The following is a 24,362-nucleotide window of genomic DNA, read 5'->3' as shown; positions in this document are numbered from 1 at the left end:
CAATAGCCCGAAATAATGGGCAAATTAAAGTCTTCTTATTTGCACATAGATTAGCTCCATGAAAGCATATGAAATTTTGTTGAATTTTTTAATTAGTTTATGTAAAGGCTAGTTTAATTTTCCACTCTAAAATTTCCTTTGTCGGTGAGTTCTCATGCAGGTTGGTTTATACAGGTGGCGTTTATAAGGAAACTTTCCTGTCCTGTCCGATCCAGAGGGGATTTTTCCTGAGTGGAAACTATCGGGGAGACTGGCCCTGTATACACATAAATTTTGCATGCATGGTCCTTTATTACAGATAATTGATTTAGTATATTGTTTCCAATTTTAAGACGTTTAAAAATATTGAAATATTTCATTGTGACCCGGGAAAATTGCCTTGTTTAGCAAATTTTCACAGTAGTTTTAATGATACTATGCATTTCTTATATCTTATGGTAATGAAAAAATTCCTTTCACAGTAACCGATGAGCCAAGGAATAACTATTATTCTCCATTCTGATGCAGATGCAATTTGACCGGGATAATAACTACTCCAACGAAACTGACTTATGTACATTTCTTACGCCCAAATAATTGTCTATAATGACACAATCTATACACGAACAGTTTTTTCCATCATTTTCTTAATATCTGAGGCCTTCACTCCGATCATCTTTTCCATTCCTTCCAACTGTGTCGTATCCACTGGATGTTTCGTCTCCATGTCCAGCTCCATTCTCCTCGCACGTGCTCTCTCCTCCTTGCTCACGTGGAAAGCCTCGAATGTCTTCACGTTGATCTTTGCCATTGCCATGCGCGGTAGATCCCGGAGCTTGCCTGGATCATTTTCTGAAATGATGAAAAACATTTGAAGATTTCATAGTCAGCTCATGCAGGTCAAACGAGAACATGTAGGATGACAGTTGACTAAAACTCTTGCTTGTCTATTGTAAAACTGACTCGCTTGAAAAGTTTACATCTATTCCATCTATCTTTTTATTTTAGGCATATAATCTAGAATTCCATAATCTAAAATTTGTTTTGTCCTTAAAAAGTTTGAAATAGCTTAGCTCTGTCATATTTCCGAGTTCGACAATGACCCTTTAAAATGACTTGCTCAGGTTACACAATAAGATAAAATTTAGACCAGCCATCATAAAAAATTTCTTACCAGCCATCTTCTTCAGATCCTCAATAAGTCCTTCCCAGTTCCCTAGACCAGGCGGCGCGTATTTGACCTTGACGCACTCTGGTAACGCTTCGTTGTTCAAAAGCTCCACGCTCTTAAAACTCGTCCCAGGCATTGTAAAATTCTGCGCCAAATAGGACTCGTGAAATCTGTACAAGTTGCCCTTCGCCTGCCATTCGTCCCAGATCTTATCCACGAAGGAGTGAATCGGGAAGAACTCGGGAGCTACCGCGCTTTGCTCGCCGATCATCAAAGCTCCGATTGCAAAATGCACAACATCGTGGAGATTGACTCGAAGCATTAATTCAAAGTCGAAAAACTGCGTCAAATTTTTAGCCAAAGTTTGAGCGACCGCTACAATGTTTGGGACTACCCCCGGTGTTGGTATGAAGTTTCTTTGCAAGCACCCCCCGTATGGGATCGTCCAGTTGTTGAGAATACCGAAGGGTCCGGTTCTCACGCAGGGAGGGAAAGCGATACCGTTTCCGCCAAAGCCGTAGGTGTCGTTCCAGAAATCACTGTTGAACGGGTCTGCGGAGACTAGGGACCAGTCCCAATAAGGCACGGTCACTCTGCAATCGACCTGGATACAGAAAAAAGCTATTTTTAGAGAACGTCAAGAAGTGTATTTACACGAATGAATCTGCGTTTATATTTCAAGGAAGAACAGTTTAGAACTCATAGAGCTATCCAGTATAAATAAAGTTAGTTTAGTTTAGGTTTCCTCCTGTATTAACACTGGCTCAATAAGAGATGATCCTTACTGGACCTCTAGGAAGAACAGTTTAGAACTGATAGAGCTATCCAGTATAAATAAAGTTCGTTTAGTTTAGGTTTCCTCCTGTAGTAACACTGGATCAATAAGAGATGATCCTTACTGGACCTCTAGGAAGAACAGTTTAGAACTGATAGAGTAATATTATTACCTCACGTAAGAGATTCTCGTACTGTAAGACGAACCAGCGGTGCCAGGGTAAAAAATTCGGCGCCTTGTGAATGGGAGTGCGAAAAAATTCCAAATGTAACGCAAGCAATGCCTCGTACCTCCCCTTGTATTGCGCCTGAGTGGATATAGCCTGCACAGCCTGCAGGTAACGCAGGCGCTCCTCCTTTGGGATGTGGGTGAATTCACCACGAACTCGGTAACAGTCCTTCAACTTTCCCGCGTGGCATGTGCATGACCGCTGACATTCGTCGACAACGGTGCTACCTTCGAGGCATTCTGAATGCATAAAATCAGAGAGTGACTAACGACAAGCCATCGTTGTATGGAATTATAGATTATTAGCTTTCATTAGCAATTCTACAGCTAGGCTTATCTTTAACAAGCAATGACAGAAATGGTGGTCAACTTACGAGGTTTTGGTGTCGTTGTTGGTTGCGGGGTTGTCGTTGTTGGTTGTGGAGTTGTTGTTACTGGTTGCGGGGTTGTGCTTGGTTTCACGGCGGGCTTTCTGTATCTGTAATACTTCCTCCATCCTATGAAATCATCGGAAAATGTTTAATAAGTCGATATTCCAAGCATTATCTAAGCGACAATGTCTCGCTTACCGTTATAATAATAAGGGTAAGACGAGCGCCTGAAATAAGTTCTGATTTTCCTGTATTTTCTGTTGCCATAGCGACGACCACGACGCCACCAACCAGAGTATCCCCAGGTTCTCTCTGAACGAAATCACAACAAAATGTACTTCACGGAATAGGCATAGACTTAGGTTATCACTGTAAGCAAGACATCACTGGTCGTACTGGTTATTCTTTGGTTTTGGAACAGAGAGAAGCTCGAAAAATAAATGATAATTTAACCTACTTTCTTGTTTCTTTTCCATTTTATCATCGTCTTTATCTTTCTCGTCGTCCTTCCTTGATTCCGTCACATCAATTGCTAATGAGAAACGAAATGAGAAAATCACAATATCATATCTCCACACTCTTCGCTGGCCTCTATAAAATGCCCACCTAGACTAAAGTAAAACCGTATAACCAGAGTAAAATGGTTTAAGTTAAATGCTCGAAACTCTTCTTGGCTGCCAGGACAAATGAGTTCGCGAAAATATCGGACTGCCTTAGAAATGTCTGTCAAACTGACTTAGCAAATTAATATCACCGTTTAAATATCTTTCATCCGTGAACTTTAATCCACAGTCAAACTCTAGTATTTTCAACTTTCGTGCAAAGTCATTGATGACCGAAGCTTATATTATACATTATCGGAAACTGATTTTCACTGTAACGACTGTATCATATAAATTGTTTAATATATTGTACCACGGTGGGATAATTGTACAGTCTCCAATCGACTTTAAACATTCATGGTCCGTTAAAGTTAACTGCATAACAATTAATCAATTTGTCTATGATACACACGACCTATTAATATTGTGATTCTGCCTAAGGGCAGAACATGTGAATCTCAGTCTTATACCAGTCAGTTTCATGGACACTTTAGTAAAAAAAACACATATCAGTCTATGTGTACATTTAAAACAGTTTATTCGTACCGTCTGGATAAAGATCTAAATTCTCATCATCCTCATCAGCGTTAACAAGATTTCTATCAATTCCGTAAAATACAACGATTAAAACTCCAGCAAATAACAACTTTCGTATCATTTTTTTTATCGATTCTGAATGAATACAACTCGGTCTGAAGGAACGAGCCACTGTGGTTGTCAAATAATATACTTTCCGTTTTATTACATCGAATGCATTGTCAGTCGTTTCCAGAGAACAAAGAAGGTTTTCAATCTGTATTAGACTCTTGGCTTAATTTGAGTACCTCCGGTGCCACTCAGTGGATAAAGCGGCAACTCATAGTAATAATAATTGGACATCTTTATACAAGAATTGAGTTTGTAATTTGCTGTAATATTGTTGGCGATTCACTGATTCAGCTCTGTGTAGGTTGAAAGGAAAAGATATTTTCTTTGTCTATGGATGAGTTGAGAGCGGTGAAGATGACGAATAGTTAAATCTATTTTAAATTAAGGTTGTTATCAAATATACTGCGATTTAAACCAACAGCTATATGTGGATTCACGAATCATTATCGTAACCAATAAACAAGTGTTAATTGAGTTTCGATTGCCTTTCTTCAACTACGACATTAAATATTGGCTCTACCACGACGCATTGTTGTCCCCTTGGCATCAGGCTCAGTGTTGTATGCGACGGAAATATTCACTCTAACTTATGAAGGCAATTTCTAATAGTAACCAAAATTTCTACAATAATAATATCCTGAGTATACTATGGATAAATTATACTAAAACACGATTCTCTTAGTTTGCTAAAGAGGTGGAGCTTTTAGTTAACTTGGTAACCACTGTAGTAAAATTTCAATTCTTTTGATGCTGACGTCATTTGGTTTGGGCCTCGCCAGTCAGCCAATCGCTTTGCGTCTTTTATCCAACCCAGGCTCCTAGTCCAAGGTGGATTCATGACGTAACTATGCAGACGTGCGTATATAATAGTCTAAACCTAAAAATTGATATATTAAAATGCCCAGCAATTTCGCATGAAAACGAACAGCTTATCATCTGTCGACAATCATTTCAAATTTTGAAAAACAAATTTATGTCACCCAGGAAACGATTTCATTACGTGCAGTAAATATGTTGGAGGAAATGCGTTAGTGTAGGTATTTATAGGGTACAGACAAATAAGGTAGTTTTGCGTTCAAAAAGCACCACAGTCCACAGTCATTAATGAGACATTTCCTCGGCTTTATGACTAATTAAAACAGTCAATTAAAACATTCAAACATTGCAAAGTGCAATGCTTAAGGAAATATTCCTAATTTCAAATCAAAATAGAACTGAACTGACCACTTTGCAGAAATAAAAGATGGTTTTTAAATCCGCATGCATATACTTTAAAAGAACACACAGAACTAAACGAGTTAGCCACAGACTTATAGTCGTGTTTATTCATAAGAAACTATGCTTTCTCATTTACTTTAGTTTCTATGGAACACAGTGATTTGAATCTAGACTCTACTCAAGGAAATATACGATACATAGTTTCTTTAATGTTTCCTGAATATTTAAAAGAACCTTTCTTCTTTATTTAGGCCAATTTGGTTTCATCGCCTCAGGCTGTTTTCCCTTTATCTGAAAGACAGAAAGAAAGAAAGAGGTATGCTGAATTATTTGTTTGAATAATAACGTGGCTTGTCAATGTTGGACCAAGTCCCCATGCAAGAGTTATAACAATGACAAGTTGTAAATTACGTCGAACCCGCTCAAGCTGAGCAAAATCTATTGAAAATAAGCTAAAATATTAATTCAACTAATTGAGTTGAACTGAAATTCTAGCTCAAAAATAGAACAGCTTTTTTTAAACTTAATAAAGCAGCTTTGATTCAACCAATTTCACTAAACTGAAATCATAGCTCAAAACCAAAGCCTAAAACTGCTTTTTTCAACTTGATAAAGCAGTTCTGGCGAGTTTAGGAAAGGTATATTGAAAATTCTATACCTTTCTTCAAAATAGCAGCGGTCTCAAAACCAAGATTTTTATCTCTTCCGTGTAACGATGCTTTCTTTAACATCTCATGCGGTTCCATCTTTTTCAGGAGTCTGTGCAAACGATGCATCTCCTTGTCTGTGATTTTGAAAAGCTTCCTTGCACTCTCCGGGAATTTTGGCATAGGAAGTCGCTTGATACTTGCTAACTCTTTTCTACCGGCCTCTGAAAGGTAAAACGGATTTTTAAAACGGAAAAAGGATTTTTAAAACGGTAAAACGGATTTTTAAAACGGTAAAACGGAGTTTTAAAACGGTAAAACGGATTTTTAAAACGGTAAAACGGACTTTTAAAACGGTAAAACGGATTTTTAAAACGGTAAAACGGAGTTTTAAAACAGTAAAACGGATTTTTAAAACGGTAAAACGATTTTTAAAACGGTAAAACGGATTTTTAAAACGGATAAACGGATAAATTCGATAATATTCATTTGCTGATGAGGTTTTCTCGTGTCAACTTCCTGTACGAATTCGTCTTAATTTGCTCTTTAACTTTGAAACAGCCGTTTGAAAAAGCAAATAAACAATCAGTTTGAAGTTTTCCTTCGAAACTTCAAGCAAATATAAATCGAAATAAACATGCAGTTCTTGCAATATTTCAACGGTATAGAACGTGTCAAAAACTGTCGACCATCATGACTGTTTTATCGTAAAACTATGCTACAAAAACGTTTAAAACTATAAGCGTCAACTCACTTTGCAAAGCTGAATATATTTTGCTTCGCGATGGCACGTACTCGGCACAAACGCATCCTGGTTGGTTGTTTAAATCTAGGAAATCTTCAGACCTGTATATGGTCGATGGCATGCGTGTAGTTTGGCTAACGAAATACTCGTGGAACGTGTGATTCTTTCCTTGTTTTTCCCAGTCCCACCATATTTTATCCACGAAGCCGTGATGTAGGAAGAACTCGGGTGCAGACGCTGAGTCTATTGTGCACATCGTTCCGAAGATGACACAGTGAACCAGATCGTGGAACTCAGTTCGTAAGAGGAACTCGAAATTTTCAAAGTCGGACGGATTTGGGGTAAACATGATCAGCATCTTCACTGCCACTGCATTCGGTGTTCTTCCGCTGTAAAGAAAAACAAACGTGAAATTATAGGCAGGTCCAGTTCTCCGGCGTTATTCAAAAAACGTCGGGTTCTTAACATTGAACGCCTTCAGTAAACTGACTATATTAGCTTCTTGTCGTCTGCGCGTGAACTTTTTAAGATCTGACTGGAAAGAGTTGGAATTGTACTTTTGAATGAGGTCGCTGCCCGTAACTATCTTGGACACTGGTTAAAATACCTGCGGTAAATAATAATATATATAAAATACAGATCTATTATATCTGTATGAATATTTGCAATTGTAAATCCCATCCAGATTGTAAATCCCATCCAGCTTGTAAGATTCGTCATCAATTTATAATACTAACTATGCATTAACATTAGCAGAGCTAGATCATCCTACTCCTAGCTAGGATCTTATTGAAGATTAACCGTCGCGCGTTCACATGTTACGAAATTACTGCAATGATAAACGTACTTGAATTGTCTCCTAAGGCAGCCGCCTCCTGCGCTCTGGATCAGAGACCAGACCCCCTCTCTGAATGGACCAGTGTCCACGCAAATTCGCGAGCCGTTTCCATCGCCACCGAAACCGTGAGGGCCTGGATTCCACACATCACTCGAGAGAGGATCCGCACCTTGGTGGAAACAAATAATTAAACTGTCATACTCGGCTTGTTTTAACTGCATTTTAGTCGCATCTTTAGAAACGACATGACAGATAAAATCAAAGATTTTGAAGAATATGCATTAATTTATTTGTGAATTGTGGCCGCTCAATTGGACAACTGTTTACAGAGAGAATATGCTTTTAAGGCCAATAAATTGAAGATTTACCAGGAGATGTGCAAGAACAATTTTGAGCTTATTTTGAACATGATATATTCGCATCTTCGTCTTGTGAAAAAACTGTTTAGGAATTACCTGTTAAGCTCCAATCCCAGTATGGCACAGTTATATGACAATCAATTTCTCTCAAAAGGTTCTCGTATTGCAAAATAAACCAGCGATGCCATGGTAAGAAGTATTCAAGTTCGTGAATATTGCTGTCGAATATCACCCGATGTAACGTGAGCAGTTTCTCGTATCTTTCTTTATAAGCTGGATCCTTAGAGGCCTTCTTGACCGTGTTTATGTAACGAACTCTCTCAGCTGTTGTCATGTCGAGAAACTCTTTTCGTAAACGACAGCATTCGACCAGTCGGCCGTGAACACATTTGCACCTTCGTCCACACTCGTCGACGACATGCCCTTCAGAGTAGCACCTTGGTGGTCGCTCTGAAGAAAGAAAAACAATGAATAAGTTTGATCATAAAATAAGTTCCGATGCAAGCAAGAATAATACATTTCAAAACCACATCTAGACGAAGTATATATTCGAATGTGTAAAATTCCAAAGTTTCGTAGAGACAGAGGTATGTTTATACGATTTGGAAAATATAGTCTTGTGACTTCGCAAGTTTTGCACATTCAGTTTATATTATGCGAGGTAAAAGTATTAATCATTTTTGGAGCGATTGTGGTTATTTTTGCAATGGTAATATGTTATACCACTCTTTATTCTATATTCAATCGAATTTAACAGTTCTTGCGTGATTTACTCCATAACTTGAAGCTTTCGCCTGTTGAACGAGAGCTTGTTCAGTTCAAAACATACAGCGATAATATTTGTAAGTTCAGTTCCTGCTCAAGAATACTTAAATGAAAATAAAAAGGAATCCCTTACCTAAACGCAAAAGATCTCTCACTCTATTAACAATCCTGTACGAATGACCCGAGAGAAGGTACTGTGGCCCACTTGCTATCCTTCGCAGACCATACGATGCCCCCCAGTATCCATATCTGTGGTACCTGTATCGACCTCTGAACCTGCTTCTCTTACGGCCATTTCCGACCATGAAATTATCCCAAAAGCGTGATCTCGTTAAATCTAGAACGACGATCTTAACTCCTTTATACTTCAGTTTGTAAGCGAATTTTATGGCCTTCAGACTACTGCGGTAGTGTCGTCTGGTTATTAAAAGAAAAATGACTTTTTCTGCACCGGCTCGCGCTCCAGTGCTGTTGTTGTGTATGAGATCAGTACGAACAAACTCCAAAGCCTTTGCATAATCTGCGCGACCGCCTAGAGTACTGAGAAAATGAAAGATATTTTAGGAGTAATTTTGAATGGAGGATCCCGAAAATCAGAATGATTGCATATTGACTACTTTTAGTAAAAAATACATTATTTACTATATACCAGTTTAAAAATGTCAATATATCAGGGTAAAAATATACCAGGGTAAAAATATACCAGGGTAAGAATATACCAGGGTAAAAATATACCGGGTAAAAATATACCAGGGTAAAAATATACCAGGGTAAAAATATACCAGGGTAAAAATATATCAACTAAAGGCTAGTTTCCACTCAGAAAAAATCTGCTTTGGATCGGAACGGACAGGAAAATTTCCTTTGTCGGTGAGTTCTCAGGCGGCGTTTAAACAAAGAAATCTTTCCTGTCCTGTCCTGTCCGATCCAAAGGAGAATTTTCCTGAGTGGAAACTAGCCTTAAGACTATATGTATTTAGCGTTGTACTTTGAGCGTTGCACACACCTTAAGCTTTTGATTTTTTTCACCATGCATTCTTTGTTGACGTATCTTTTGAAATCAAAATCCACCGTCACATTGTTGTTGTATGAAACGACCGCCACTCGTGTGTTGGCGGAAAATACTGAAAAATACTCCAGAAGGCTTATCACGAATCCTTTTTCTCTTTTGAAATTGTACCGTCCAACATTGCTTGAGTCCAGTAAGAATACAAGATCAAATTTGGTGTTCCTAGGTCCTTGGAAAAGATAATATATTTCTTACATCGGATAACCAATGCAGTGTTTGCGACAATCAAACTGGACGCATGCGCAATACAGACGATTGAGAAAGATTTTCAACCATGAATAAAGACATTTACATTAACATCGATAAACAAACAAACATTGTATTCATTTACGAACTCATTTGCCGGAAAGAATCTTTCTCTGGTCAAAAGCTTTTGTTCTCTGATTAAAACTTACTTGGTTTTGGACGTTGGTACCAGGACTTTTTTGCCTTTGGTGCGACTAAAATGAGAGAAATTTACCAGTTTTTGCATGTAGAGATAAGAATTCTAGACGGATTCTTGCCTCGGGGTAATTAGATAAAAAAAACTGGTATACCACTTCACTTCCTGACGTTACTACCTCTTGTAACCGTGGAACAATATCGAATATTACATATAGAAAGTCTTTATACTGATATATATTTTCATGCCCTTCCTGCTAAAAATGAATTTTTATAAAGTCTGAATATTTATTAAAACAGACATGTAGACACTATAAATATATAGCTATACAGTTGTTTCCTTGTATACTTTTGCAAAGCCCTTTGGCCATTCCAAATGCAAAAAGATTTGAAGAGAAATTACTCAAGTTTGGGCGGTGAAAAATATACTTTGACCTATGCTTTAAAAGACACAAATACTTTGAAATATTTGTTAAATGGACGGGAATTCGAGCAAAGTACAATAACATTTTTTTCGATATTGATATATCAGGGTAGTTCTAGCATCTAGTTCTTCATGTAAGATTAAGGTGACTGCATTAAGACAAAGACGGTCTGATAAATTATATATATATATATATATATATATATATATATATATATATATATATATATATATATATATATATATATACACTGCAAGAACTAATGTGATTAGCCATGCATTTGCCAATAGAGCTACAAAACATATCAGTGTTGTCCAATATTTTCCTTCATCTAAATCTCCTGACGTTTTAGGTTGAACTGTTTTATATATATATATATATATGCTCATTAAACCTTTATTCATAACTCTACTAATAACTTGACCAATGTCTTCACTATAAATGTCTTCACTATACAAATAACTATAGATTCAGACAAAGTTAAAACATGCAACGATTGTAAAACTTTATTGCTTTATGGCTACTTACAGAAAAAATCATTCTGGACGCTTGCAGACCATCCAATTTCAATAAATACTGCGAGCAAAAAGCCCGCGACGAAAACAAATCCTTTCGTCATGGTGCTTCTGTGGAAATGTGTCCAACGTTGTGAACAATTCTCTTTTATTCTTCCAAAGCAAACTAAATGCATTCAAAAAGACTATATACAAAACCTTTTACTTGCACAAAAGATATCTTTGATAAATACAAAGGTTATTATTATATTATTACACAAGATTATTCTCGGAAGCTGCATGTCTCCAACTCCTCAGTCCTGACAGATCATTGCATGATAATATTTATAACGGGAATGAGTTTTTTACAGTTTTTTTACGTCAATATATATGGAGGGGAAATAACCACACTTTGTGTAGACAAAAATTTTAGAAGAAATTAGGTTGTTTTCAATCAGCTCTGGGGCCGGTTGTACCATGCAAGCCCGTTTAGCTTAAACGGTGGATAAGTTCAAAATAGAAAGCAATTCTATCGTTTTATTTAACAAGCAAACTAAATGTTTTTAACCTTAATACAAACATACTGTTTACAACTACATATTCAGTGCATAATATTCAAGTTGACTCATTCAAGAGAGATGTAAGAGTGTTATTTAATTTTGACTTATCCACCGTTCTCATACTAAACGAGCTTGATACAACCGACCCCAGTAATATATATTTTCTTAGTTATAGTTCATTCGATTAAAGAGGTAGTGATCCACCTTAACAACTATTATTCTAGCTGATCTGTGCTCTTAATAATTATATGTAAAGTGTGAAGTATAACTTTCTGCATGTACTCTTAACATGTTTTTTGAGACACATCACGATGAAGCTTGCTGCATGCAAACATTTCTTACAGGCGAATATACTGCAGCGCCTGCGGTCATTGTCCTGCGGTAAATTTTGTTGCCATTTATCCAATTAATTACCGGCTAACTTGACCAGGCAATCCACATCAGCCGGGTTTGTGCGTAGCCGTAATTAGCACACGTTTCAACTGAAAAAAATGCAAAGAATGAAGTTATTTATACAGGAAGAGATTAACGGTATTTGATTTCGTATCTTGCCAACCGTGATTGTCAACAACGCGTATGGATTTTATCAGTATATGAGCGCCTTTAATCAAATCACTAGTAATAATAATACTCGCCCACGATTGTAGGAAACATTTTCAGCTATAGTTGAATAGCTTTCTTTATATGAAAGATATATTTAGATGAAGGCAATTGATATAAAAATGGGTTTCAGATGTGTTATTTTAATCAAATTATACCTAACCTTCGAATAGAAGTTCTTAATCCAGAGCAAAATGAAATGCTGGCGACTAGGGGTGTTCATTTTTGTTTTCGTATGGAGTGTCCAAGAGCTAAACGCTATGGAAAAGGAAGGTATATATTTTAGTATATTTAGAATTTGGTTTAGCGTTCAATGTTTAACAGTGTTTATACCGAAAAGTTTCCTGACCCCCATGCATGTCTAAAATTCTCTTGAAATATCTCTTCTCGTTGAGTAGAGTGTTCCATGGGTTTTTAATGGCTTTGCACCAGCTCAAAAGCAGATTTTCCTAAGAAGATTAGTCCAGTAGCATCTCTTGTAGGAAGGAAACATTTGGTGTTTTCTCTCGTTAAACGGAAGGACATCGAACGGCAAACCGCAAGCCGCAAATTTCGAGTCACATTTGACATTTGACGGTAGTTTTTGATTTTTAGATGTCGTGTCACGGCCATAATTTGTAAAAGTAGTTAGACTACTTTATGTTTTAACACAGTACATCATTTTTGCGATGGAAACATAGTTTTGTTTTAAAAATACCGGAAATGAATTTTGCCGTTTGTGGTTTGATACTTAAGCCAAACTAAACGTCTCGTATTCAAAGCTCACATGCCTATGCACTAAATTTAACCACTTGTTCTATCATTCACTTGAAATGTATATTTCATATTTGCTTGCGCAGGGGGGCGGCATATATTCAAAAACTAAGGTGTTTGTTCTGTTCTTGTCTGAAAGATATGACACTCAAGTCAAGTACAAACTGCTTGAAGTCTAAGTCTTAGTTTGGAAAAAAAAGAACATAAAGCCTTTTATGATCTACGAACAATCTGATTTCCAACTAAGAACTGCTTGGATTCCATTCATACTTTATTTGCAACCATGTTCGTGATCCACAGAAATTTACAACGTGTGGATTTTCAGTTGCTATAAGCTTTAAGTTGATCTACTTAACACAAACCAAATCGCTGAATGAAGTTAAATCAACTCTTCCTTGAGTCGATCCTATAATATTTCTTTATAGAATCATGACTTATGCAAGTACTTAAAACATATTCAAAAATTCTTTATAGTCTATCTATCACAAGCCATTCTCTTTCATCTGAATCTCAACCGACTTAAAACCACAAAATAAATAATCGCCCCAGTTTGAACCATAGAAAACATGCATTTTTCTAATGGATAAAACCAACCTTTTAGTCCTTTTAAATAGTTTTGTTGTAGTCCTTAAATGATTTTAACATTGCCTTAATGAAATCCCGCAGATCCGATGAAAATTGACGTTGTATTTGTGATTGACAAGTCTGGAAGCATCGGCCGAAAGAATTTCGAGTTTGTTAAAAATTTCGTTAAGATGTTTATCGAATATTTTCCGGTATTTCCGTCTAAAACTCGTGTGGCGATTGTATCTTATTCCACGTATCGTCGCTTGGAGTTTAATTTCAACGAAAACAGGAATAGAAAATGCTTAAGAGGTGGAATTAAGAAAATGAGGTAAGATTACAAATGTTTTGCTATTTATTACAGGGACCGCGGAGCAGGGTGGCTCGCTGGGCTTTAGCCCCACCAATAATTTTCCGTAATTAGTCTTTAATTTTGAATATTTTTTAGTTAGCTCAAATTTACAAGCTAAAACTTACAAGCAATACAAGCGCCAAACATGCTGAAAACTGGCTTTACATTGGACAAGCATTTGACCATTAAAACAGCGTGGTTATCCATATCAAAATATTTGACATCATAACCAAAGCATGGTTATATCGTTTAATGTTTGTATATGAGCGCCAAACATGCTGGAAACTTTACATAGGACAAGCATTTGACCATTAAAACAGCGTGGTTATCCATGTCAAAATATTTTACATAATAACCAAAGCATGATTATTTTGATAAATGTTTGTATATGAGTGCCGAACATGCTGGAAACTTTACATAGGACAAGCGGTGATATAATTCGGTGATATAATTTATTCCGTGATAGATTTCCGTGATTTTACAATTAAGGTACACAAACGGACGCACGTCGACCGGAAACGCGTTGGAACTGGTCCGCACACGTCTCATCTACAACAGCAAGGCTGGTGCAAGGGAACAGGCAAAGAAGTTGATTTTTGTCATCACTGATGGTAAATCTAACCTTGGCATTGATCCCGGTGTTCCGGCGGGAAAACTGAAGCAAAATGATAACGTCAGCATTGTTGCTGTCGGAGTGACAAACAAGATTAACCAGACGGAATTGCAAAGCATCGCTAGTTCACCTTCACATGTAATTCATGTCAAAGATTTTGACGCGTTGAAGAAGCTAACACAGTCATTGAAAGATGGTAAGAGATGGTACACGGTCCTTGAAAGATGGTACTCCTCTAGTCTCAAAACTGTAGAAAATATTGGTAAAATTTAGGCCCGGTATCCTGAGTGTAAAAAGTAATCAAAAAGGAGTTCAAACTATAATTCCAGGACTGAATTAACTATAACTAAACCGTTTTAAGCATACCCACCTTTCGTATCAACTTTAGATATCTCAACGAAAATAAGTGTCATGAAATTACAAAGCTATGTACAAATCTTTTGCACTAGCTTACAAAACTCTTATTCCTAGTTCAGTTAAGATAGTAGAAAAGAAATCCTAAGTTTACCAGCAATTCATCAACGGCTTAAACAAAATTTTGGAATGTCGTGCCGTTAAAGCGTTGTGAAATTCTGTGTATTATTTACCGAATGCAGCGTCCAGTCTAACCTCGTCTTTCTTGTGACCTAGATCTTTCAAAGAAATGTGAAAATGGTAAAACGGTTTTGGACGAATGTGGACGACGTTGCAGATGTAAGGATGGACTGTTAGTTGACTGCTGTAGACTCCGAAAAGAATTCACTCAACTATCAAAAGAGGAATTAATACGATACATCAATGCTGTTAAGAAGGCTTCAACTGACCCGAGGTATGTTCAGAAGTTAACCTCCTTGCAACCGAATGTCCTATTTAATCACTTGAATTTTCATTAATCTACTCCTAATGCTCAACTAAGGTCCCCCAAAGTCGCCTAAATTGTCCCCAAATTGCCATAAATCACCTTATATTTCCCTAACGCTGCACACATATAAACAAAAAGAGTTTCACAACGTTTATTCATAGCTGTCCATGCGATCTTCTATGGCATGCTAATTCTTTTAAAATGGATCTCTGGAGGTTCATTGATTTTAGCTCTGCTTTGATTATCCAGTGTGTTATCAGATCAGTGGGCATGCATAGCTCGCCCAAGACCGCACACCGTCAACCTAAAGCAATCCGAAGGACTGATAAAGTGTGTTCCATCTTAGGTATAAAAGAAAATACGACCAGCTTTTGACGTTGCATGTGGAACTGTTTCGACGAATCCACAAGAAAGATTTCTTCCTAACTTGGCATCGCTGGTTTTTACTGCAGTACGAGAATTTGTTGCGAAAAATCGACTGTCGCGTCACCTTGCCGTATTGGGACTGGACGCTAGTGGCGGGAAAACCATTTACTTTTGGTGAAGGCGACTTTTGGGCCTCAGGCGAGGAAGGATTTGGCGGGAACGGTTCACCCCCCGGCGGTTGTGTTAAAACCGGTCCATTCCGGGAGGGGGAATGGTCGTTGATTCGCAGCGCCGGAGGGGGGTGTCTGAAGCGAAATTTCAACGGCCGGTTCCCAGATCTGATTTCGCTGGCGAGTTTGTTGAAATCAACCTCAAAACCGGAAGATTTTTCAAAATTTGAATCCCAATTGAGGGTCGTGTTTCACAACAACGTGGCTTGTGGAATCGGGGGTACGATGTGCACCAAGCACGGAGCTTCTGCCCCGGAGTTTTTCCCTCACCACGGCTTCATCGACAAGATCTGGTCAGACTGGCAGAAACAAAGCCCTGCGCACAAGTTTCATAAGTTTTTTAAATACCAGAAGGGAGATATGCCGGCGACCAGAGGGTATAGATCCAGGGACTTTCTAGACCTGAGCAATCAACCTGACTGTGTTTGTGTTGATTACGGCGAGGCCCGTAATAATGTCTCTAAACTTATCAAAGGTGGGTTTACTTACAATTGTTATCATTTACAATTTATTTACAACTGTTATATTACCAACTACAGTTGAGGGGACTAAATACAGACACAGACACTTAATTGTCAATAATTTTCGTGGACAAAATGATGAAATTGCAATATTTCCTCATAGTGTCAGTATCAATCGTTTTAAATGAAAAATTGTTCCTTCAATTTTCAGGTCTACCGCTGTCGACATTGCAGAATATACCTCGTCTTTCACTATCAGAACTGAATGCCAACGCTACGACATTATTTCAGACATCAGCGGATGAACTTGAAAAACTTTCTAAGCTTCGAGCGACCATTGCTCCGAAAGTGATTTTTAAAGGTTCTTTGAACGGTACTGATGCCTCGTTTGGCTTCAGAATCTCTGACGTTCTTAAAGCAAAGGGTAATTTCATATTCACGGAGTTGAATCTGAAAACTAAGTGTTTTTTCGCTCCATTCACATATTTTCTTTGCTTTTCTGTTTTAGGCTAAATCATATTTCCTTGCATTCTCCATCGTCGCCTGCTCAAACGAACAAAATAATTCCCAACACTTTTCCCATTTTAACTTTATTATATATCCCAACTACTTCAAGATTATTTCAAGATTAAAATAAAGTGTAGTTTCGTCTATAATTATACTTCACGCCTGATTAAAGCGTTATTCAGTACATTTAAATCATTGCTAAATTTGTGACCAATATGAGTTTTAATGCCCAACTATCAACTAGTTAGTTTACGAGTATATAAATATTTTACTATATCGTTCTTGGAATTATGTATTAGTTATTCGTATTAAAATTATTAAGGTTCGGAGAAATGGAACATGATTATATTTCGTAATTCGGATTGTTTTTATTCTTTATCAGCAAAATATAGTTGACTCTCCATGCCTGAAAAACGGGTCTGCAAAACAAGAGTAAAATTTGAGTCTTAAAATGGTAGAAAACGTACATTTTTATAGTCAATGACTAAACTTGACTTTAAAATAGGTGATCAATGTGTGACCAATAATTATCTTTTCCGGGATTAAAAACATCCCATCATTGTCGGCAATGAGATATTTAGTTTCTCTTTATATATTTACCATATTATAGGCTATCTTGTTAGCCGGAAGCCAAGTATTGCGTCTCTTCCATGTAAGCTACTCGTCGATACAAAACGTTTCGGCCCGATTTTAGCTTGGATTCTTGAAAGTTCCGTCATCTCTGCGCTTGTGACACCAAACAATCTCCTTGCGTCTGCCGATAACGGGGGGATTCGTAGTCGTGGTTTGTGTAAAAGGGTAAAGAAGGACGTAACTGTTTATATTATTAAATAAATATTTCAATTAATAATCTTGTAATTTTGCAAGACGAGATTTAGAACAATAGAAACTTCGTAAAATGCCACTCATTTTAAAAATTTCATTTCATGATAATCACTAAACCATAGCCACCATTATTAAGAAATGAATGATGTTCAAATAACATTATTATAACACCCTAAAGACATGATAGAATTCGTGATAAGTTGGGAAATTTGTACTCGAAAAATGGGATCTTTTTACTGAAATCATTCGTTCTTTCCAAAAATAAAAATTCAAGTTGAAGCAAGGTTAAGATGATATGTACATGTAATAAGAAGAGATGAAGGAGAGATGGTCAGAGATATTATGAAATGAAGAGATCAGAAGAAGATGTGAGGTGGTAGACAAAGAAAAGATTCCTTGGTGGTTGCTTGTATTAGAAATTTCTCTTTAATTATTGGAGTGGTATTTTTGAATTAGAGAGTATCAAAAGTATCCTTGAGACAAACCTTGAACGTTCCTATACGCGGCGCTCCTGGGGTTGACATATTCAGCACACACACAGCCGGGTTGGGCGTTCAAATCCAGCAAGTCTCGAGAATGATAAGACGTGGATGACATGGTCTCGGCTTGGTTTCGGAAGTAGTCGTGGAACTTGCGTGTGTCGCTCTTTTTCTGCCAATCCCACCAGATTTTATCGATGAATCCGTGGTGAAGGAAAAATTCAGGAGCCGTCGCTGAATTATCGGTGCACATCGTTCCGCCGATAGAGCAATGAACACGGTTATGGAGGTCAAGTCGCAATACAGTTTCGAAGTCGTGGAAATGTGACAAAATAGAAATTGCATTTGCAACGGTGATTGCGTCCCGTACGTTGTCATTAAAGTTTCTTCTTAAACAACTTCCACCAGCGCTTGCAGGAAGTGACCACACCTCACGCTTAAAAGGACCAGTATTAACACATCTTCCTTCTGGTACCCCGTTTCCACCAAAGCCACTGCCACCAGTGTTCCATATTGAGCTCGACCAAGGATCGCCAGCTACCAGGCTCCAATCCCAGTACGGAACAGTGACGCGACAATCGATCTGCCGAAGCAAATTTTCATATTGTAATAAGAACCAGCGATGCCAGGGAAGGAAGAAGTCTTTTGCGTGGATTTTATGGCCATAAAAGATCGTTTTGTGTAGTCTTAGAAGTTTGTCGTATCGTGGTTTGTATCCTGGGCTAGTGGAGGCTGTTTTTACAGTTTTGATGTAGCGAACCCGCTCAGCGTGACTCATATCCGTTAATTCTTTTCGAAGTCTGCAGCAATTGACCAATTTTCTATTATGGCATTTGCAACGTCTGCCGCATGCATCATACAGAGTCTGGCCATTTGTGCAAGATTTATGAAGATCTCGGTCTAAATAAATTATGACCAAAATTAGGGTATACGTGAGCAAGCACTATGGCAATTGTGTATACAGCACAACACGTGATAGACCTTTTTCATAATGACGTCAAACGCGAAAAGTCACATGTTACATGAAGTTTGATTGGCTCGATAGTTTGGTGGAGCTAATATAATTTCGTGTAACATCAAACTTTCCGCGTTTGACGTCATTATAAGAAAGGTCTATTGTATCCGACGTAGTCATCTTAGGTGCGATGGGTTGACACGTGAGGTGGTAGGCCAAATATCTAAATTGTGAGTTTTAAAGTATGCTTTAGTCGTAAACTGTCATGAAGACATAAAACTGACAAAGATAGAGAATGATTTGACTATTTCAAATGTAATTTCATGAACTTATTGCAAGGTCTTTTTTGAGAAACTGTTAGTGGGGGAGGTATATAATCCTAACAAGAAATTATGTTTTGAGGTTCCTCTGACTTTATTTCCTGTATTTTGGGGACACTTGCTCCAAATCTTAGAAAATGGCCATTTTCGGGTCTTACCACAGTTTTAGCGCATCATTTTTCATGAAAATTTTGATTATAGGTATCCTTGTTTGACTGCAACGTATATAGCAGCATTTTTTTACGTTACTATTTCATTCAGATCAAACCTGCTCACCTCCGTTTATTCGCTTTGTTATTTCACCCAACACAGAATAACTGGATACATGATGTACTCTGGACGAAGATCCGGCGATTGCCTCTAGCTCACTTTGCATTGTGCTAGAAGTGACTCCAATGACGGAAGATAGCACACCGCGGCTGCGCAACTGTGCTGCGGGTGTGACAGGATTGACTCCTCTGTTGGACTTGCCATCTGTGATCACGATGAGAACTTTTTTCGCACCCGCTCTAGCCCCAGCCGTTGTGTTGAAAATCAGGTTGTTATAAACATACTCCAGCGCTGTTCCTGTTGCTGTCATACCACCCGTGTACCTGAAAACCAATAGCAAAAAAATTGCAAAATGTGAGTGGTAAGGAAGTATTCAATGAGGTTTCTTTCTTTTTTCTCCCTTGTTAAATCCGAACTAGAGAAATTTATTTTTAGAATGATTAACGATTGAATTCACGATGGTAACAACAAGCTAATTTATGGTCATACGGTGTTTCTATACAGTTATAGAAACACGCTTCTCGACCAATCAGCACGCGCGTACTATAAATGTTATATTATAATCAATTTTAGTGCTGGTTCTATACATCATGGATAATAAAACCACAGTCTTTTAACTATCCATGTATACATTTTTTACAAGTTTAAAATAATTTATCGTACCTAATTGCTTCAATTCCTTTTCGTAGACATTCCTTGTTAATATATTTATTAAAATCGAACTCCAGCTTTAGAGACGTTGAATAGGTCAGTGCGGCAACCCGAGTCATGGACGGAAATTTTGGAAAGTACTCAGTCAAACTTTCGACAAATCTTTTTTCCAAGACAAAATCATCTGGCCCGATGCTGCCAGATTTATCCAAAACAAGAACAATATCTTGAATCGTCGTTATAGGAACTAAGAGACAAATATTTAAAATTAGTTCTGAAGTCATCCTCACAACTTCAAGCCTTACAAGCCTCAAAATTCAAAATATATTACTTCTTAAGTGATTACTTGACTTTACTCGTCGAATGAGAAATTCAAAAATACCTCCATTAGCCTCAAATTTAAAACTACTGAAAAAGGCTTGAGCTAAAGCTCTTTTAGAGATCCCTTTAGATTTGAGTCCCTCGCGCAATACGTCTTCCTTTTGGATTTCATCTGCAAACAAAATTCGAATTTAAGTATTAAGTATAGATTAGGACCCTCTCTTCATTTTCTTCACAAATTCGCCTTGTAAAAAACGAGCTTATGCTGTATAACACCCAATACGGTCTCGCTAAAACGAATGTCTTCTATACACTGCCTGTGTTAGCGCAATATTTTTCAAAACCGGTAACTAGCTCCTTAATAAATCTGAAAAACGCCAAGAAGAGGAAACAAAGACAAATTATTAGTTGATTTATGGGACTAAAAATCTTCTAAATCTAAAGCTAATCCCATTCAGCATGAACAATTACTAAATGGTTTCCGTGTTTGGATGCACTGATTTGGATGGCCTGAGCCAAACACGCGCGGGATTGTTGCGGGAGTCAAGAAATGCGCGCCACCCAAACACGGGAACTTCGTGTAACATCAGACTTTCCGCGTTTGACGTCATTATAAGAAAGGTCTATTAAGTAATTGTTTTATAAAATAACAACAACAAGTCAGTGTTCCAAGTTTGATTTCAAAAAGCGAATTAAATTTTCGTGTTTGGATAGCCTGATCCATGGTTTCGACCAATCAGAACAAACGTTATTTACATGTTACATTATACATTATAATACACTCTCCCTTACCTTCACTCTCGTTTACGTTCTTTCAAAAGATAAATTCTGTTAAAGTCATAAAACGACCAGAGCTAAATTCCCGCATCTTGCCATTTCGAAATCAAATAGCATTTTGAAAGTCCTTCGCTGAACGAAGTCACTTATTATGCAATTTTTGCCTCTGACTTCCTTTTCAGCAAAGCTATTGTTATATTGATGATTATATAATTATCCTCTTCGTTAATTATTTAATTTCCTAAAGTGTGGCAGAATCACGTCGGCGGATGTATACAGCATAACAAACTCAACAAAGTACTCTCGACGTTGTGTGTTTCAAACCATAGTTAAAATTCCAAATAACATTATAAATGCCACTCAACCACAGGCAGCACCAGAATGGGATGCTGTCGACCTGTAATTAGTTTGATCTTCCAAAACATGCTACCACTTCTTAAGCTTTTTAACCGATGCATATGCTGATTGTTGACTAGCTCAAAATCTCACGATTGTATTCAGACATACAAACATTTTCATATACACTAATTAGCAGAGAGGAATGCCATGATTAGTGACGCGATGATGCAAAGCGATGCGATATTTTTGTTTCGAGAAGCGAATAAATTTTGTACTGACATAGTATTCAACTCGCTTCGGGTTGTCGCATCGCGGGCATCCGTTTTTTGTCTGCTTTTATAGTAGCTTCTTCGCATCGGTTCTGCCCGTAACAATGTTAATCATAACAGATCGAAGATAATAAAACACAAAGCAAAAGATAATCTATTTCATTTTTGTTCATATTTCACTATATAGTATAACAGAGGCATTACAAGGAAATGGAAAAATGGTTGTTCAGTGTAAAATCCTTGCAATGATTAAAATGAAAAGTGTATAGTGTTATCTGTAGTTATCTTCGAAGCGCTGTGTTCTCATACGCGTAAAATGTGTGCATGTCCTGCATGAAGTATATCATAATATCTTTCATGGCCACGTCTTTTTATGCGCGACCGTTTAGAGCACAACTATAAGCTTACGAATATAATTAAGTTTCAACAAATGATTATATTACTCTGCTGTTTTCTGTTAACGCACTCACTAAAAACCAGCGGCACGTTAAAAAAACCTATAATCTAACTAAATACCAATCGCAAAGGATAAATTATATAATATTCCCGCCTTGCACAAACCGAGATGTTTCAACAGCTGGATGCATTACAAAAACTTTTATTACAAGTTTTCTCTACGAATGCACATGGTTATATGTGCATGAGAGAAAATTAAGAGAAAAATAAGATTGTGCAAAACTTTACCTGCCCCAAATCGGAACTAGTTACTGCGTTACTACTATTTAACGGGAAAGTTCTTGTTATTGTTCAATCGAGCTGAAAGCTGCTATAAGCGCTATGGTTATGGTCGAAATACGATAAACTAATGCCTTTTGCTCGATAAAAAGCGTTGAATATCGAATCACCATGACTATTTTTACGATTTCCAAATGCAACTTATGAGAGCAAAGAATTTTTATTAAGAATTTATTATGGAGAACCAACAGAGCTTCTTTTGATAACATATAAGATTCTCAAATACTGACCTTCATAACCTTCGTTCATGTTTACAAATTCTGTTAAAGCCAAGAGAAGAACCAGCGCAAAAATCTTGCATCTTTCCATCTTGATAGCACAGAGTCATCTGAAAATAGCGTCGCTGGAATAATATAGTTACCCCCTCAGTTTTTTTGAGGTTAATGAGTTACCATTTCTCACAACTTCCTTTTCCGTAAAATTTTACAAGTTTCAACCTGCAAGGTTAGATTGATGATGGACACTTGCTGAACGCACGTAACATTTGCGTTCGTAAAATTCCATCCACACAGCGTTTATTTATAAACCAACCAGCCCAATCACTGGACTGATTTTGAGGGTGAAAATTATTTTACGTTGAATAATGTTTTTCGCCTTTTATTATGCCTTATATTTTCCTTTTTGTGTAATTTATTTGCGCTGCACTTTTCGCAAAAACCTATCATATTTTCGCTTTTCTTATATTACAATGGGCGCCGAAACTTAAAACCAATTATGATAATGTAATATATGTTCATGCATGTTTATGCATATCAGAATTACTATTGTCCTGACCACTCGCGATGAACGAGTTTTTAATTGTTTTCATTAGTCGCTTTTTTTAAAAATATATTTCGAAGTGTCGACATAATTTGAATTCGTTTAAATGTTTCTTATGAAGAACCCAAATAGAAAAATGAACCTAATTTAGTGTAATGTGTACATTTATTTGAATAATGAAGAAGAATTTGAAAACGACGGCTGAGCGGATACAAGTCTTGTGGGTTATACTCAACCTTTTATTTCTATATTTGCGTCAAATAAGTCTTATTTAGGTTATTCTCATCGTGAGTGAAATCTTTACCAATCCTTTACAAATTGCGGAAGTATTTTACGCGAGAAACATGTCCAAAATGTCGGAGTTAAACACAATTTTTTATTCACGACATGCATTTAATAGATACTCAACAACAATATTCAGGAGTTTGTTAAAACAAAGTTCTCATTTTTGTTTTTTACTTTGGATTTGGTAGATCTTTGCTTTGAGTTCGACATCCAACCTATGACACGCAGGTGGAAAACATGAAGGTGTATTGCGGGATCAAATAACTTTAGCGTTTTTGGATCGTTTTTGTGTTTACCTGTGGACGCGGATAAATATTTTTGCGTTTTCAAATTTTACTGGCATCTTGTAGACAGGGCCTTAATCTAGCATACATTTGTTTACATGTTTTTAAGATATTTACAAATATGAAAGTTTTTATCTTGCGAAAGAATTCCCACACGGGGGTGATGAGTATCAGCTGTTAACACAAAATTAATTGTGAGAGCGCGAGAGGTTTGCACTTTTGCCAGCAGGAAAAATGATACATGCATGGATAGACTGTATATTTCTATTTTTATCACGAAGTAACAGGAGAAGTGGTGTTATAAAGTTGCATGGATATAGTCATATAGTTGTATATTTAGTTCCAAATTTTGATTGAATCATTATTCAAACTACAAATTATCAAAAAGTTGGCTGGGCAAATTGCATTTTCATTTCTATTGTATTCAAATTTTGCGACCTAAAAACATTCTATTTTTATATCTGCTACAGTATAGGCTATCGTGTTTCATTATCAAGAAAAATGTACCAATTCTCTGGGGTGTTTTAAGCG

The 24,362-nt window shown here is 37.1% G+C and overlaps 4 protein-coding genes across 5 annotated transcripts; 1 reads left to right on the top strand and 3 right to left on the bottom strand.

The window, feature by feature from the left end:
- Positions 1 to 518: 518 nt before the first annotated feature.
- On the bottom strand, positions 519 to 3,954 carry LOC114528537. Of its 2 annotated transcripts, XM_028550199.1 has the most exons (8): positions 3,872 to 3,954; positions 3,673 to 3,725; positions 2,982 to 3,056; positions 2,723 to 2,836; positions 2,528 to 2,650; positions 2,098 to 2,393; positions 1,154 to 1,754; positions 519 to 831 (listed from the first exon to the last, which is right to left on the bottom strand). In XM_028550199.1, the coding sequence occupies exons 1-8, from the start codon at positions 3,880 to 3,882 to the stop codon at positions 596 to 598; spliced, it is 1,509 nt and encodes a 502-aa protein (XP_028406000.1). In that variant the 5' UTR covers positions 3,883 to 3,954; the 3' UTR covers positions 519 to 595. The 2 variants fall into 2 exon arrangements, with proteins under 2 accessions (XP_028406000.1, XP_028405999.1); XM_028550198.1 differs by lacking the exon at positions 3,872 to 3,954 and having other exon boundaries at positions 3,673 to 3,837.
- A 1,128-nt stretch (positions 3,955 to 5,082) lies between these two features.
- On the bottom strand, positions 5,083 to 10,843 carry LOC114528447. The gene is made up of 9 exons (XM_028550083.1): positions 10,750 to 10,843; positions 9,811 to 9,855; positions 9,353 to 9,584; positions 8,480 to 8,886; positions 7,678 to 8,031; positions 7,232 to 7,391; positions 6,394 to 6,773; positions 5,651 to 5,863; positions 5,083 to 5,283 (listed from the first exon to the last, which is right to left on the bottom strand). The coding sequence occupies exons 1-9, from the start codon at positions 10,838 to 10,840 to the stop codon at positions 5,264 to 5,266; spliced, it is 1,902 nt and encodes a 633-aa protein (XP_028405884.1). The 5' UTR covers positions 10,841 to 10,843; the 3' UTR covers positions 5,083 to 5,263.
- A 2,456-nt stretch (positions 10,844 to 13,299) lies between these two features.
- LOC114528378 lies at positions 13,300 to 16,568 on the top strand. The gene is made up of 6 exons (XM_028549996.1): positions 13,300 to 13,523; positions 14,034 to 14,353; positions 14,788 to 14,965; positions 15,345 to 16,069; positions 16,267 to 16,479; positions 16,564 to 16,568. The coding sequence occupies exons 1-6, from the start codon at positions 13,300 to 13,302 to the stop codon at positions 16,566 to 16,568; spliced, it is 1,665 nt and encodes a 554-aa protein (XP_028405797.1).
- A 1,281-nt stretch (positions 16,569 to 17,849) lies between these two features.
- LOC114528377 (tyrosinase-like) lies at positions 17,850 to 18,644 on the bottom strand. Its single transcript, XM_028549995.1, has one exon. It carries the CDS (start codon positions 18,642 to 18,644, stop codon positions 17,850 to 17,852), a length of 795 nt encoding a protein of 264 aa, XP_028405796.1.
- Positions 18,645 to 24,362: the final 5,718 nt, after the last annotated feature.

Source organism: Dendronephthya gigantea, unplaced genomic scaffold (genome assembly GCF_004324835.1).
Source record: "Dendronephthya gigantea isolate DGI-Jeju-01 unplaced genomic scaffold, DenGig_1.0 000050F, whole genome shotgun sequence".
Lineage (NCBI taxonomy): Eukaryota > Metazoa > Cnidaria > Anthozoa > Malacalcyonacea > Nephtheidae > Dendronephthya > Dendronephthya gigantea.
Note: the sequence above shows the minus strand (reverse complement) of the source record. Positions and strands in the feature narration are given on the sequence as shown.